The 17252-nt window shown below is 49.0% G+C and overlaps 1 protein-coding gene across 1 annotated transcript in view; it reads left to right on the top strand.

The window, feature by feature from the left end:
* CUNH1orf94 (chromosome unknown C1orf94 homolog) overlaps positions 1-15631 on the top strand; it is a 37598-nt gene extending 21967 nt beyond the window's left edge. Inside the window, exons 3-7 of the mRNA XM_039230235.1 lie at positions 1060-1320; positions 2582-2757; positions 6997-7074; positions 11117-11313; positions 15219-15631. Of these exons, the coding sequence (XP_039086166.1) occupies positions 1060-1320; positions 2582-2757; positions 6997-7074; positions 11117-11313; positions 15219-15294 (788 nt within the window). The 3' untranslated portion in view covers positions 15295-15631. The remainder of the gene's footprint in view (positions 1-1059; positions 1321-2581; positions 2758-6996; positions 7075-11116; positions 11314-15218) is intronic.
* The last annotated feature ends 1621 nt before the right edge of the window (positions 15632-17252 follow it).

The raw sequence follows: 17252 nt of genomic DNA, 5'->3' as shown, positions 1-17252 counted from the left end.
ACTACTTCAGCCAGACGATGTCTTAAAAACAAACAAACCCACATATATAGAGTTTCAACCATAGTTAATTTTGTTTGAAGAATGAGTCCCTTTGCTCAAAAGAAAATACGGGCATGGAGGGTTCCACCGTGATCCAGGCAGCATCCTCACGCAGGTGATCCACTGGGTCTACTTGGAGGGAGACCTGAACCTCGCCCCACCCCTTGCAGGGACTCACCGTGTCTCTATGACACCCTCTCCTGCAGTGCTGCCTCCCCAGACTGCATGTGAGGCCTCACCAAAGGCCGACTTCCTTCTGGAAACCCTCTGACCATCTCAGATAGAAGCTGTCTCAGCCACCCTCTTCTCCCACTGTGTCCCTCTGTCACCTCCCGGTCCCCATCTGTCTTGTCCTGGAGCTATTTCTGGGTCTGTCTCTCTCTCCCTCCTTGTTGTAAGCTCCTGCAGGGCTGAGTCTGGCTCTGACTCATCACAGTGTCCTCAGGACTCAGGTCAGGGCCCAGCACGGACGAGCGGGCTGCATTGCCCATGAGCAGCACAGCAGGGGCAGAGTCCATGGTGAGGGGCTGGCCCTAGGTGCACACCACGTGCTCTGCATGAACGTGTGTCTCCCCCACTAAGCCAGGGGTCCCCTGAAGGTGGCTTTGTATTCCAAGCTTGGCACTGTGGATGGATAGGGAGAAGGGAGGGGAAAAAAGAGAGAGTAAGGAAAGAAAAAAAAAAAGGGAGGAAGGGGGAAGGAAGAAAATAAAAGAAGAGAAGAAAAGAAAGGTAATTGGAAGGGAGAATGGACGGATAGAAGGGAGGAAGGTGTGAATGGAGAGTGGATGGATCCATGTATGCCTGCATGAGAGGAGAAGACTGGAATGAGCCATGGTCCACGAAGACTTCAGGGAGGAGACCGGGACTGGGTTGGGCTGGGAGAGAGGCTCCAGAGTGGTTTGAGTCCCAGGCGTGTGCTAAGGAGGACCCATCACTTTGCCCACAAGAAAAGATATGCTCCCTGCATCCAGCACTTGGCCTTCCAGAGCCATTGACTCAGTTTCCCTCCTGCTGTAGAATGGAACCCTGGCGCCAAGGAGCCGACCAAGAGTCGAGAGAGCCTCTTTCTCAGTCAGTGGCCCCAGAACCGGAAGGACACCTGTGGTGAGGAGGGTTGCAGTGACCCGATAGGCTCCATGTCCATGGCCCTGCCGGCCAAGAAGTCTGGATGGCCGGCTGAGAAGAACCTGTTATATGAGTTTTTGGGGGCCACCAAAAACTCTGGCGGGCAGCTGAAGCTTCGCAGCAAAGTGGAGGTCGACGGGCTGGAGCTGAAATGTAAGCTGAGCCTGCCCAGGGGGGCGTCAGTAGAGGAAGGGAATCCAGAAACTTTACCAACAAGTGGCTGCCTTTGAGTCACTGTCTTTCTCTGGGTGTCCGTTTTTAAACTCATAAAATGGGGGAAAGGACTTTCTCTTATGTCCCTCATCTGGAATACAATTACTAGGGAAATGCAGGTGGCTTTCTTGGTCCCATGGGCGTCATTAGTGGCCAATTTCAATACAGCCCTGAGCCAGTGCACCTCATATCCCTTCAAGTTGCTCAAGCCCAAGAAAAACCGCTTCCAATTATTTCCACATCAAGATTATTCACGTTCCTGCTTTCTCTCCTTACAACTGTTTCAGTCAAACCTCCTTTCCCAAAAAAGATGCACATAAGAGGAAACTGAGGTCCCATCTCTGATTCTGTAATAAGCCCACAGGACAAGTTACAGAGAGAGAGAATCTAGGATTCATATCCTAGAACAACTCAACCAAATCTCATTCTTTCAGACTAACTTGGGGTCATACCATATTAATTAAATAATGTTTGAGATTTTAAAAAAGTGATTCCAAGGGGTGCCTGGGTGGCTTAGTCAGTTAAGCGTCCGGCTTTCGCTTAGGTCATGATCTCACGGTTCATGGGTTCGAGCCCCGCGTCGGGCTCTGTGCTGACTGCCAGCTCAGAGCCTGGAGCCTGTTTCAGTCTGTGACTCTCTCTCTCTCTGACCCTCCCCTGCTCACGCTGTCTCTCTCTCTCTCTCCTAGAAATAAATTTTTAAAAAAAATTAAAAAAGTGATTCCAATATAGATACAACAACCTATAAAAGGTTCTCAGTGTGGCCAAGTACATGTCCCCAGGGGACTGCTTTAATAATTTGGTAAGAATGAATTCCAACGACATAGCAATTGTTGGTATAAAACTGGGTTTTTGTAAAGCACTTGAAAGAATTTGGTTTTGTACCTAGGTGAAATATAGCCGTAGCAACCTGGCTTATTGTTTTCTCTTGCTAAACCACCTCCTTTACCAGTGAATGATGGAGAAAGCGTTCTAAGCCAGACCATGCTGGGATTCTCACCTCTTCCAAATTGGCCAGGTGTATGCTAACGATGTTTTCCTATAGTTGGAAAGTCACCCAAACTTTGAAGAACCCAAGTCTTGGAGCTCAAAAGACCTGACGTCTGAGAACATGAATCCCGGGGTAGTCATGGTGCGGAGGGTGTCCTGGCCTCCTCCTTCTTCAATCACTGACACACTCTACCTCTCCTGTGACTCGCAGTTAACCCACCTGTGACGGTGGCCGACAAGAACAACTTCAAGTACACAGGGAATGTTTTCACCCCACGCTTTGCCACAGCCTGGACCTCAGCAACCCTGAACCAGCCACTGTGGCTCAACCTCAACTATCCGCCTCCACCTGTGTTCACAAATCACTCCACCTTTCCACAGTATCAGGTGAGTGAGTGGGTCTGGCTGTCCGGCTCCTAGACATGGAGAAGCTGTGGCTTGCAGGGAGCCTGATTCACAAAGAGGCTTTAGACTTGTTATTCTCTACATTGTGGCCACATCAGGCCAACTACGTGGTGTGTGCACACATGTGCGTGCACACACATATACACACACACACACATACACACACTCTTCTAAATTTCCCATTGTCTGAATTCCAGTTCACTCTGTGCTGTGTATTCCGGTCTGCTTTGCTAGTTTTGGCCAGTTAGGTGCTTAAGCTCCCAGCATAGGATGATGGCATGGTCCCTGCTTCCCACCCACCTGCTATGGCTTCCTTGTTACCTGAATGGCCTGTGTCTTATACAGTACTCAGGACAGTCCCAGTTCAGGACTTTTGTCTCAGCATAAGTATTAAAAGCACCCCCTTTCTCTCTCAAGTGCCCTGGTGTGGACGCCAAATTATATGGTTGCCTTATTTCAATGACATCTGAGTGGTCTTAGCTTATACCAGCAAAGTTGGCCTTGCACACACATTCTCAGCCTTGGGTTCATAGCCTAATAGCCTGAAGGGAATTACTGACCAGAAACATGTGTAGCAGGATTAGAAATTTTACTCACAGAACTTACTTATGCAGGAAAATGTAGTTTCTTTAGTTTGTCTATTTAAGTCAATTTCCCTTAAGAGCTGCCGCTCACTGGGCGGAAGGAGGAAAAAAATCAAATCAATGTCCACTCTGGTTTAAACTTTAGTTCAATTCAGTAGCTTAAATAGTCCCTTTAGGTAGTGCTCAGCTTCTCCAGGAAAGGCGCTCAGTGTCTAGGATTACTTAGTCTTCTGGCCCCTGCCCCAGCTCCTCTCCAGAATGGCACATGGGTATACCAGAAGGACATGCCAACTTATAACAGCCAGGCCCTCGGGAATCCGCTGCCCCAGCCTGGCCCAGCACAGCATGGAGTGAGCAAATAGACAAGACAATACACCTGAAAATCGTCTTGTCCTATTTCTGTGACCCTTCCCCTTCCCCTTCTTCTTGGCTCCCTGTGTCATTTCCTCTTTTACAGCAGAGCGGCAAGCCTTATGGCTTAGATGTTCCCTGTGCAGAAGGCGGATCTTCTCCACCCCATATAAAGCCTCTCTGGGCTGGTCCACCAGACCTAGCTTCAGAATCTTAAACAGAAGCTAAGCTGTCTTTCTCTCTGATATTTTGCTTTCAAGCCTTTTTGTTTGTTCGTTTGCTAAAGAGGACAAGTGCCCACCCTCTCCTCCTGCAGGACAGAAAGCCGCACACTTGGGTCCCATATCGCTATTGTCCTCACATCAGCCTTGAGAGAAGTGCCCCGTTCATGCCCTCCTCCACTCACCAGCCCCTTCTCCAGTACTCTTCACCCTTGCAAGCAACGCCCTTGCTTGTTTGCTCTTCAGGCATTTATTCACGGACTCACCGACTTGTTCATTTTTATTTATGTGTTTACTCATTCATTTAAGTAATTCAAAGACCTTTGCTCTACACCAACTAGAGGCCGAGCACTGGCTGGGCAAGGGCATTCGAAGATGACAGAGAAGCTCACAGTCGAGCACATGTCAGGAACAAATCAAAGAGCAGCACTGGGTGCACCCATCTCTGAGAGAGAAGCAGTTGCATACCTTTATGTAGTGGAAACCAATTCACTCTAAGTGCACTCCCGGCTCAGCATATAAAGCTGATTCGTGATGGCTTGCTTTATAAAGAGGGGATAACAGCTCCTTGTTATGTCAACTGCTTCTGACTTGGCTTTCTGGGAGGGAGTGAGATTCGAAGGTATCTGAGCACAGAGATCCTTTGTTTTCAGAGATGCTGGTGTTTGTGGTGCAGGGCTGCTTCCACGCCTCCCTGGGTCCGGCTGGAGAAGCTGGCCCTCCCAGGTAGTGGTTGAGAACCATGCAACTTACCTTCTCCCAGCTCCTCATGATTTCATAATGCCACCCAGCTTCAAGTCAGCTCATCAAGGCCCGATTTCATAAAAAGAAGGCAGGTTTTGGAATTGACACACTTGGGTTTAAAGGAATCCACTGCCTTTGAGCTGTGTGGCCTTGAGCAAGTTAAAGTTAGCTAAACACTCTGAGCCCTGGTTTCCTCACTTGTAAAATGGGCTCATAATAATTAGCAGCAGCAACAGCGGCGGCATATATATACTTGACTCGGTTGTTAGGTTAATTGAGTTCATGGGTGAGAAAGGGCTTTGAAAAATCTAAAGTATGCGACAGGCGTTGGTTTTTATTATTCAGCCCCAATCTTTTTAGCAAACAGAGTCAGGGAGCTCCACAGACCTTGAGGAGACACAGGGAGCAGTCTTTCCTATTCTCTTTTCCTGCCTGGTATTAGGAATAAAGATGAGGTCCCAAAGCCAATTTGCTCAGAACTCCACTGCGGAGCGATACAGACCTGAGGAAGACTAAGTCCGCAGCACCAAGGAACTCCAGAGGGGGCCTGGGCTGCTTGGCATAAAGGAACTCTGCTTCCAGTTAAGGAGGGAAAGTGGAAAGAGGCCGTGACCTCAAGCAAAGAAGAATGAATGTTTATTTACCCTTGCTTGCCATTTTACAGAATGGCAAGTTGAACAACTAGCGATGTCCTTAAAGTCAGAGAAGTTGCTCATAGTGATGACGCATGTGGCCCTGTCTCCTGAAAATCCGTCCACGATGGAGCAGGGACAGGCGGCTGTTTGTCTTCCAGTGCTGGCTGGGGTAGCTCAGCCCAGGCCGGTGTGGAGAGGATGGTGATCTGCGCCAGCTGACCATGTATAGCAGAACCCGGGCTGACTGGGAGGGAGAGGGACATGCAGAATCTGGCCTCGGAGCTGGCTGCGGGCTGGAACAGCCGGGGAAGCCCCGTCTGTCTGACTTCTCTGTCCAGGGTGAGGCCGCGGCCAGGGTCGCAGAGACGAGGCTGTGGTCATGGTGGTGAGGGGGGTTCCCCTGGCTGCAGGGTCTCAGTTGCTGGTGAAGGTGCTGGTGGAGGCAGGAGGGGCATGACCACGGTCTGTGTCAGTTCGTTGGGAGCAGAGAACAAGGAGAGGTTCTGAGAGGTTGTATACCCTGGGGGACCTGGAAGACAGGACCCCATGTGAGGGATTCTGGAGACTTTGATGAAGAGCTCACAGGCTCTGAGGAAGTCATCAAGGGTTCAATGTCAGCCACCAACACTTTGGTACTTTGGCACAAGCTGAGCCCAGAATGAGGACAACATCTCAGGGTTTGGAATCTTCTGGAAAGACATACTGCCCTGAGGGGTGCTCTGAGGGACATCTGAGGAGACGACTCTGAATTGGCAGGTAGAGGCAGTCTGAGATTGGAGAGGCCATGATCTGACTCCACCCACAGAAGCAGGGTGTGTGTGTGTGTGTGTGTGTGTGTACACATGGATGCCTGAGGCCACCTCAGACAGAGTTCTGAATAAAGATTCCACTTTCCATTTGGCTGAACTGCCAGACAGCTTCTCCAAGGGGTGGGGGAACAGTGAGAAATGCTAAAAAGACCTAACATTTGCAGAGTACATACTATGTGCTGGGCACTGTTCTAAGCCCTTAAGATTCACTAACTCACTTATCTTCATGCCAATCTTCATCATAAGGTACAGACTGTGTAGGCACACAGACACACAGCAGCAGAGGCCCAGACTAATGCACCTGAAACACACAGCTGCAGACACAAATGGGAGCACACATGTTGATATGTTTAAATAAACACAGATGCAAGCCAACACACACATACACACAGATGTACGTCGATAACTCATGTCCTGGGGACAGGGATGGGCTTTGGGGAAAGGACAAAGGGTATAATAGCAACAAAGGTAATCTGGCTATTTTCACAGGCTTTAGAGATTCAAACACACATAATTTGATAGACCAGGGAAAAGAGGCTCAGAGATGTGAAGTGATTTTCCCAAGGTCACATAGTCAACAAGAGGTACACGGATTCAAGAGGCCATCAGGTTCCTCAAGGTCTTACCTTAAATACTCACCCAAAGGGCCATGAATCCTGCTCAACAAGGGGCTCCCCGTGTGGGGTGAGTTGTGCTTGCTCGGCCTGATGGCTGGACAAGCAACTAACTGGCGGGTGGGTCTGGCCAGCAGGGTGGTGGGACGGCCTTGAGCAGGCTGGTGTGAGCTGGTAGAGCTGGTAGCTGGGCTGAGCGGCTGACGCCCACTGGCTGGGAGCCCTTTGTCCCACGATGCCAAGCCCCTCCCTTCTCTCCACAGGGCCTGTATCCGCAGCGCACAGCCAGGATGCCCTACCAACAGGCCCTGCACCCCCAGCTGGGCTGTTACTCCCGACAGGTGAGTAGACAACCTCCCCACCTCTGCCCCAGCTCCATGAGGGCCTTCGGGTCGGAAGGACATCTGCTGCCTCGTCTTTATCCAGCTGCTTACTAGCCACACTTCCCGGCCCACCCTTAGCCCCAGAGAACAGACACAGAGGCCAGCAGGCATGTGGAGATGAACCAGTGTCCCTAGGTGGTAAGGGCTGGCACTTGCAGAGCCCTTACTGTGTGCCAGCCCTTGTCGACAGGCTTAATCAGCATAGACTAAGGACAGGGCGCTGGGTGGCTCAGTCAGTTGACCATCAGACTTTGGCTCAGGTCATGATCTCATGGTTCTTGAGTTTGAGCCCTGCATCAGGCTCTGCTGTCAGCACGGAGCCCGCTTGGGATCCCCCGGGCCCTTCTCTGTCTACCCTCCTCCCCCTGCCAGCTCACACAAGTATGCTAGCTCTCTCTCAGAAATAAATAAACTTTTTAAAAAGGAGAGAAAAAGACAAGGGCTTTACCTGCATGAACTTCACAACCATCCTATGAAATAGGTTAAAGATGAGGACACTGAGACACAGAGAGATTAAATAACTTGCCCAAGGTCATAAAGTTAACATATTAGTTAGCGTTTCCTAGGGCAACAAACGGCCTCAGTACCTCAGAGGCTTTCAACAATAAATACTTATTTTTCCCTGACAGGCCTACAGGTTGGTTGAGCCAGGCTGGGGTTGGGTTCAAGCCTGTTTGGGACCACGTTGAAGGCATGGTAGCTTTGGCTCCTGCCGTGGTGGGTGACAGAGGGGTGAGCGGAAACACGTAATGCCTCAGAGAGCCCCAGCTTGGAGCTCGCACATGGCAATGTGCACCTGCTCTCCACCGCCAAAGAAAGTCACGTGGGTTTGCCCGGCATCACTGGGGCTGGGGGGTCACATCCTTTCATGTCCCTCCCTGTGTCAGTTAAAATACAAGACACCCAGTTGAACTTAAATTTCAGATACTGGTAGATAAAGTTTTAGTATAAGTTAGCTCCAAATATCATGGGCCACCCGATATTAAAAAATTATTTGCTGTTTATCTGAAACTCAGACTTAACTGGATATCTTTTTTGTTTGTTTGCTAATCTGCCACCCCCACTTCCATAGGTAGCAGATATCTGCTTGAAAAATCATAATGGCAGGGGTCTCTGGGTGGCTCAGTTGGTTAGGTGTCGGACTTCAGCTCAGGTCATGATCTCACGGCTTGTGAGTTCGAGTCTCGCTTTAGGCTTTGTGCTGACAGCTTGAAGCCTGGATCCCACTTCAGATTCTGTGTCTCCTTCTCTGTCTCTGCTCCTCCCATGCTCATTCTCTCTCTCTCTCTCAAAAATAAATAAACATTAAAAAGTTAAAAAAAAAAAATCACACGATGGCAAAATGAGAGTTTGACCTTGGGCAGCTCAGCTTCAGTGTCCATGCTGCCAATGGCCATGGTTTACTGGCTCTTGTACACAGATACACAAACACACAGTATCAGGATAAAGCAGCAGAGACAAATGCACACACACAGAGGAGACACACATGAGGATATAGTTATGTGCATGCCCCCAAGCTGCACACACAAGTGTGTTCAGAGAGACTGAGAGTCTTGGGGCAGAAACAGAGGAGGGAGGAGAGAAGCTGATACTGCTCTTCATCCCCAGGCTGGTCTTGGCCCCTCACACACAGGTGGACAGGCCCCACACTCAGACTTACACTTCTCTGCTCTCTTCCCCCCCCTCCCCCCACACCCAGGGAGCCCCACCCTTTCTCTGCAAACTGTACCCCTGGCCTGAAGTATGTTGGAATGTTCCAGAGCCTAGAGAAGGGCCCACAGGTAGAGGCTACTTTATCAGGTGGGCCAGAACTGCTTCTCTGTCAGGAGGCGCTCTGTATCCTGAAGAATAGAGAAAAGAGACCGTCTGGCTTCCAGAATCTCAATCACTCACCCCCACCCCACAGTGATACCGTCCACCTAGCTCCAGAGAGCACACACAGACACGACCTTCTGGGTGTGCATGTGAAAAAGTAATATAAGAACATGGTACAAAATTTTTAAAAATCTCATATCCACTATTGCTGAGTCCTTAAGCATCTTTCCAGTGGCATCTATTTATACAGACATTCTGTACAAATGCGGCTTTCTGGGCACACTGTTTTATCATTGCTTTTGTCAGCAAAGTGTATCTGGGAGCTGCTTGCAGAGAGGCATACTCGGCCGTTTCATGGGGTTTAGTCGTTACATGTAGTTAGGGCCCCTCTCTGAAGAAAGCTTGTATAAGCTGTAGGACGCCCATCTCCTCTCTCATGTCAGTCCCCTCCCAAGTCCGGGTCTCCAGCCGCCCCCTCCCCCCAGGAAAACCAGGTGGATTTTCTGCCATTTTCTTGCAGGCGTCTGTCCTGAGAGCTCTTGGGTTCTCTCTGTGAGCTCTTGGCTCTTTCTGACTTTTAGTTCATCATCTTGGGGTTTTGGGGCCCACGTCCAGCATCACCTGGTCCCATGTATCCTCTGGGGGAGGCTTGGGGAGGGCCGGGACAGGGACTCAGGCTTCCAGAAGGAGCACCCACAGAAGTGCAGTGTAGTGGTATGCCTTGGGGCTTGCCCCGGCAACTTGGACACCTTGAAGCACTTTACTGAGCAAAGTCATCTCTGAACCCTCTTGCTTCATCCCTAAAGTGGGGATAGTAATGGTCCTGCCTCAGGGCTGTTTGGAGTTTGAGTGGGAGAATCTGTATGAGGGACTGGGCTTGCCCTAAGCACTCAATAAGCCCTAGCCTTTCTGAGTTTTTGTGTTTTTTTTTTTTTTTTAATTGGATAAGGATGTGCAGTGTTGGAGAGAGGGCTGTCAGTGTGCTGAATCCCCAAGCAGTTTGGACCCCAGACTCTTGCTTTCAAAGAGGAAACCCAGAAGTCTCCCCAGTTTTGACTGAACCTCCCTTCAGCACACAGGAGGGTGGCTGTCAGCTCCATACAAGAGAGGGTTTTCTGACATTTGGAGCTGTCAGTAGCAGAACACAGTGCTTAATGTGTAATGAGCTCCCCATCATTTTAGGTATTCAAGCAGACACGTAGTGGCCTCTATTTTCCTCTCTCCTCTTCTTCTCTCTTTCTTTCTTGTGCTCATTCATTTAACATAGGTTTATTGAGCAGTTACTGTGTTCCAGGCACTGTCGTAAGGCTGAGAAAATATCAGTAGATAAGGCACATAGGGTCCCTGGCTTGTCGGGGGTAAGAGAGTGGGACCCCTGGTTCTTGGTGGGAGTCGCAGCCCGTACGTCCGAAACCCCACTGAGCTCCCAATTCTCTCCAGAGTTTGATCTGAATCCCTTCGTCTTTTTGTGCCCTTTCTCCTAGATTCATGCTGTGCAGAACTGTAACCACTAGCCACATGTGGCTATTTAAACTTAAATCAATTAAAATTAAGTAAAGTTTAAAATTCAGTTTCTCATTCACAGCAGCCACATTTCAAGTAGTCAGTCAATAGCCCCATGGGGCCAGCGTACAGGGCGGTGCAGATACAGGGCGTCCCCATCACCTGTCACGGACATTTCCACTGGGCAGGGCTGCTTTGCACTTGGAATCTGTTGAGATCCTGACATAGAAGCCAAGGAGGAATAAATAAATAAATCTCAACAGCTTTTTTTTTTTTTTGACATAGTAAAAGTAAAAGGCAAGGGCTTTTGGGGATGGTTATGAACAGAGGAACAGGTAGCGAGGCAGGGCAGAGAATGGAAATAAAATTTACCTACTATTTATTATGTGCCAGTCTCTTTACTCATATCAATGGACTCAATCCCCACATAGTGAGGGGAGTGTTTGCCCATTCTACAGATGAAGAGACTGAGGCTCAGATAAATTAAGTACCATGCCAGTCAGACACAGAAGCTTAGCCCTGTGACTTTCCCATTGCCTTCTGTATACCCACAGTGACTGAGGGGCAAGGGGCTGCGGGGGAGGGCATCTGGGATTAGAGTTTGGGTTAGAGCTAGGAACTATGAGGTTTGGAAGCAGTGGGCTCTGCAGGACCCCACCCCTCTCTCATCTCTGACCTGCAGGTGACACCGTACAATCCACAGCAGATGGGACAGCAGATCTTCCGCTCTTCCTACACCCCACTGCTGAGCTACATCCCCTTTGTGCAGCCCAACTATCCGTACCCTCAGAGGACACCTCCCAAGCTGTCCACCAACCCTCGAGACCCTTCCCGCATGGCAGGAGATGGGCCGCAGTACCTTGTCCCCCAGGCGTACGGGTGAGTCCTCAGCCCACACTGGAAGTCCACCTGGAACCCAGAGAGCTGCCAGGGAGAGGAGGCGAGTGCTCTGGGCCTCGCTGGTGTGTTGTTGGTGCCCGTGTTCCATGGGCTGAAGGGAGGGAGGGGCCCTGTGCTACATGGGGGGCTATGAGGGTCATGGACGGGCCTGGTGTGGAGGGGAGGCTGGTCTGAGGCCTGCCAGGCCCCTTTTGTGGGCCCTTTTGGGGGCTGGGCCCCACAGTCTGGTTGCAGACGAGTAGCTGCAGAGCGGTAGTGGATGATGGGCACACTGTCTGCAGCAGGTGGCAGGTAGTAGAGCATGACACATCTGCCTTTACCCGTTTGCTTGGTTTACAACAGGACATGGCCAGGTGATCTTCTTACAGCATTCTACCCCCACTTCCTGCACCCTGAGCTCCTTCCCCGGCTAATCTCTCTCTCTCCAACATCCCATTGACTTTGTTAACAGGCCTGCTGAAGGGGCTTCCATTGCTTATCAGAGTTCCTCACACGTTTCCACCGAAATGCCCCAAACGGCAGAGGATAAGGACTTAACAGCAAGCAGCCAACACAGACTCAACCTTTTAGCTGATAATTCCACACACATTTTACCTGCTGGTCAGCCATAAATTAATGTTTGTTGTTTTAATAACACACCGCTGCTCATTCCCACCCACCAAATCTTCAACTGATATTCATGCTCAGGAAAGTGAGATGGGAAAAGTGAGGCAAGGTGGGTGTAGGCCCAGGTCTCCCCCCCGTCCCCTGACAAAGGGGTGATTTGGTCATTCAAAAGATGTTTATTGAGGACCTGTGTGTGCCTGGCACTCTCCTAGGCAGCGGCTCCTGGATGGAACAAGGCAAAGATTTTCCTTCTCTCATTCCAGAGGAAAGAGGAAACAATTCTGAAATAAACAAGCAGCACACATGTCAGGGGCCAGAGGTTAGGAGGGAGAGAATGAAGGGATGTCTCCTGAGCAGAGAGATCTAAATGAAATGAGAGAATATATATGGGTGATGAGCACTATGGGCAGAAAGAATACAAAGCTCAGTGGCCATGAGGTACGAGATGTTCCTGGAGCATGGTGAGTCGGAGACGGAGTGGGTGGGATTGAAATCTGAGAAGAAGCAGGGCCAAACTAGATAGGGCCTGGTGAGCCTGGTGAGGGGCTTTAAGAGCAGTGGGAAGCCATTAACGCTTTTAACCTTTGGAGGACATGTTCTAATTCTCCATCTAAAGAGGGGGATGTTGGCCAATGGACGGAACTGGACCACGGGCCAAGAGCTGGTGTAGGGGAGGAGGATAGGAGCCCTGACAGCTGTTGGAGTCAGAGGTGCTGGCGGTGTAGACCAGGGCAGAGACTGTGGGAAGGAGATAAGTGCAAAGATCTGGAGTATTTATTTTTTTGGTCGAATTCACAGGACTTGATGATGGCAGGATGTGGAAGGAGGGAAAGAGAGAAGCCAAGGATGATTCTTCGGTTTTTGATTTGAACAAGTGGAAATGCCAAAATACTAAGGTCAAGATGACTCTTAAAGATGGTCTATTGATGCGGTTTGGCTTTGGATATGCAAAATTTGAGATGCCTGTTAGACATATGAGTGGGGCTGTTGACAGGCAGGTCGATATGTGAGTCTGGGGCTCAGGGGAGAGGCTGGGGCTGGCAATATAAATTCAGGAGTCATTAGCATATAGATGATATTTAAAGATATAGGGTGGGATGAGATTGCCCGGGGAGTATGTGTGCATCAAGAAGAGATGAGGCCCAAGGACTGAGCCCTGGGCCTCCTATGGGTAGGGAGTTTGGGGAGATGTGGAGCACCCAGCAGAGACTCTTAAGAGGGAATCTTAGTGAGGTGAGTGAAGGAATAGGTGAGTGTGGAGTACCGGAGGCCAAGGAAGTGGTGTTTCCTGGAGGGAAGAGGGAGGGATCACAGAGCAATGTGGGCACCGTGCGCTAGGATGCAGGGAGTGCCAAGCATGGCAGTAGTGTCTGGGGTTTCCAGTGATCTGGGTGGAACAGGTCTAGGAGAGGCCGCCCTGGGCAGGAAGCATGCTACATCCCCGGGGAAGAGTGTAGTCTGGGAGACAAGCAGGGTCAGGAGCGAAGAAGCGAACCAAGAGACTAAACTATATGAAGAGGGAGAGGAAGGAGCAGGTGGCTCTTAGGAAAGGAGGAGCCAAGCCATCCCCTCCCTATGCCAAATCAGTTTGCATACATTCACCCATCAGGGTAGGATAACCATGCAATTTATCTTCCAAACAATAATAAGTTTGAGAACTAAAAGGAGCACGAATAATAATCACCCTGGAAATGCCAGTGTAGAGACTGTTGCAGGCAAACCAGGACAGTTGGCCATGCTCAAGACAGTTCAAGCTCCTCCTCTTCCTCTAGGAATCACTCCTTGATAACTGTAGTCCATGGGGATTACCTCTCCTCCTGGCCCTCCAGAGGATGTCCTGTCCAAACCATGCCCTTGGCAGTTGAACCCATCAGAAGTTCCCAGCCTGAATGGCACAGATGCCTGGGGTGTGGCAGTCAGATATGAGGTGTGTCCTGAGTAGTTTGTTACCAATAATTATTAAATGCTGAAGTATGGACTATGTATGGCTTTTATTTTGTAAATCAGAGTGGAATCCAGTGTATCCCTGTAATATCACTTTCAATCATTTCTTTTCCAACATGATTTTTGGAAGAGAGAAAAGGAGGTGGGGTCAGGTGGGGTTACAGCCATCATCATTGTTCATGAGGCATCTCCCTTGTGCCAGGTCACGTGAAGTGGCAAATAGTCTGGACAAGGTCCCTGCTCTCCTAGAATTTATTTAATGGAAGGGGAATCAAACTAACCCAAAGCCTAGCTTGCCCATGACACAGCGAGCAAGAGACACCGATACCAGCTGAGGCATTACAAATTAACGCGGTGGTTTGTTCCCATTACTTCTTACCTCCCCTATCCCTTGCCTTTTCTCATTTCATTAATTCATGGGAGGGTGTGGCGAACCTGAACATCTTCTGTAATATGCATCTGCCCAGCTGAAAAGGGACCGAGAATCCCTGGATTAGACTAAATCTAGCCATTTGTTCCGCTGCGATTTGTACTGAGCTCCGTTCCCATTCATTCAAAGTATCCTAGCAGATGGGTGAAAAAATTGCTATAGATCCCAGAAGTGTGAGTAAATGATTCCATCTGGAGAGGTCAGGGAAGAGGTCACTGAAGAAATGGCTTTTGAACTCTCTTTTGAAGTACGAACAGGAGTGGTACGTATCTCTGCACTTGGAAGGTGAGACTCAAATGCTCTCAGCTCTTCCTTCCCTGAGGGTCTAAATGAAGGTCCAGACACTCAGTGACATCTCAGCACTTATTCCTCACACTGGTGTTGAAACGAAAAGCCCGATTTCGTTTGGTGCTGATGAAGGGGAGAGGGGGCCCTGGGATGATCTAGACTCTGGAATCTCCCAATGGGACGTGGCCCTGAGTTCTGTGATATTGTGGAATTCCTGAAGGACACGCCTGGTCCTCTAAGGCAGGTAGAATGGCTTTCGGCCCGCAGGTAAGGTGCTCAGATCCAGAGAGGCTCCCTGCTGTGTGGTCCTGGAGATTGGGGGAACACTGGCCCTAGAGAGGCAGTCCCTTACAGGCTGCCAGAGGCTCTTTGCCCTAAGGAAGTGGCAGTAGAAGCACTCTATTGTCTTCCAATTGGATCATTTTAATATTTTATTTTCCCAGAGCCAAAGCTTTTTTTTTTTTTTTATCATGCTAACGCGTTAAGCCTTCAAGCCTGTCATGATCTACCCAGCCCTTGACAGCCACAAAATTAATGTATTACTTTTCCTAATATCTCTGCTAACATCAGGAGTTTCATCATGACAGCTGATGAAACTGTCTTCTTTCTCTTCCAGGTTCGGCTCAACGGCTGGTGGGTCCCTGATGAACAGCCCCTATTTTTCCTCCAGTGGGAATGGCATAAATTTTTAGATCGTCTTCTCTTCTCCGTCTTCCTACCTTAGCCTTTAGATCAGGGCTAAGGGCTCTGGAATTCTGGATTCTGTATTAACAGCATGGCACGAAGTTTGGGAAGCCAAGGCTCTGACCAGGTCACAGGCAGAAAACAGCAAGACCAGACTCATCTTTTGACCAACTCTCCCATACACATAGCCCTCCTCACACACACCACCCGCCACACCTGCTCAACCACATATGCACCTATATTTAGCTGACATGAGTGATTTTTGTTTTGTTGTTGTTGGTAAAATAGAAGTAAGACACATAATTTTAGATAGTTTGTATTTTATGATAAAAGTGTGAGCTGCTTGATATGGAGTGTGCCTATTTATTTTTGTGATGTTCTGTGTTCTCTTCACTGCTCATTTCTCTCATGCACGAGACACAGCGTTTACCCAGGACATGACAAGAAACCACAGGCTGGAGTCCTCAAAGTGCTGCTGCTGTCTAAATATGGGACCCCAGGGATCATAAACTGAAGGATCTTCTCTTCAGTGGCCCATTCACTTCTCAGCATTCCAATTTTTGCATCTCAGGAGTGGACAGAAAAGAAGAGCACCATCCTCAGGTGGCTATTTTACAGGAAAAGTCTCTCATAGACACAAGATGGGAAAATGTGATCTGGAAATCAGTTCCAAAAACAATCCTAAACATGGCGGACTATATCCAGTACATCAGTGCCAAGCTCCAGGCCAATCTCAAAACTGTACCTGATGGCACTTCCCTTCGATCTATCTTGATCAGCTTTAATCAGTGACTTGAACAAGGGTGTTGAGAGCATACTGACCATACGTGTGGAGGACACACTTCTGGAAAGAGAAGATGGTGTCGATCAGCAATAGCACATGTACTAAACTTCCCTATACCCATGGCAGGTGGCATCACTAAGCAGAAGTTCCCCTCAGCCTGGACAAAGCCACAGAATCATTCTCCCTATGGTGGTCCAGGGGGTCGTCCCTGATCAGGTATGGTCTGTGAAATGAAACCCAGGGGTCATCCTTTAGCAAACTCTAACAAGATGAAATTAAATAGAGTTAATGTCAGGACCTACTCTTGGGTCCAAAAAATGAGCTATGCACATACAAGAGGCCAATAGTGTTAGTTATAAGTTGCTCTGTTACTAATCTTATTAGTTACCTGAAAGCTCAACCCCACCCTGGCTGAGCCCAATCCTGATAGCAATGACCGGTTGGGGTCTGGAAGTCACCGATGTCTGGGGGTAGCCTTAGCCCTGTGCTTACAAGACCACGACTCTTGCCCTTACAGTATGACACCAGTAGCCTCACTGGCCTTTCCTGTTGGGAACCTGGAAATCAATTTATCTTCTAAGTTCTATTAGGACTTAGGCCCTCTCTCTAGCTCCATGGTCTGAGTCTGGGATTCCCCCTGAGTTCTTTAGCCCCTTTCCCCAAGGCTGGACCCTATTAGTATATCTTTTTTTGTTTGTTTGGCTAACAGTCTAGATTCTCCATGGGCTCTGACAGACATTAGTTGCCAAGGAGTTCTGACAAATTCAGGAGCCCTTTTCTTTCCTGAAGGGCTTCTTGACATTATATCTCCAGGTATTAACTCCCAGCTGGACCATAGTTTACCACTCTCTCTCTATCTCAAGGTGTTTGGAGATAAGAGAGAGTAAGAGAAAAAGCATCGATTTGCCTTTGGCCTGACCTGGGGTCTAAGCCACTTTCCAACATTGACCTTGGTCAGAGAACTTAACCTCTCTAAACCTCAGCTCTATTAATGGCTATGTGAATAGTGGTGAAGACTAAAAGAGAATGTAGACTTAATATAGATTTAATGTCTATTTAATGCAGACGTGTGGTTTTACAAAGGTGGAGTGAGGATGTTTCTGTCCCTCTTCTCTTGATATTGCCCCCCAAATAGCAAGATCAACAAGAAAACCTATATGAACTCCTCAGTGAGACTAGAAG

The sequence above is a fragment of the Hyaena hyaena genome, unplaced genomic scaffold (genome assembly GCF_003009895.1).
Source record: "Hyaena hyaena isolate Hyena2069 unplaced genomic scaffold, ASM300989v1 scaffold_3, whole genome shotgun sequence".
In the NCBI taxonomy this organism is placed as follows: Eukaryota; Metazoa; Chordata; class Mammalia; order Carnivora; family Hyaenidae; genus Hyaena; species Hyaena hyaena.
Note: the sequence above shows the minus strand (reverse complement) of the source record. Positions and strands in the feature narration are given on the sequence as shown.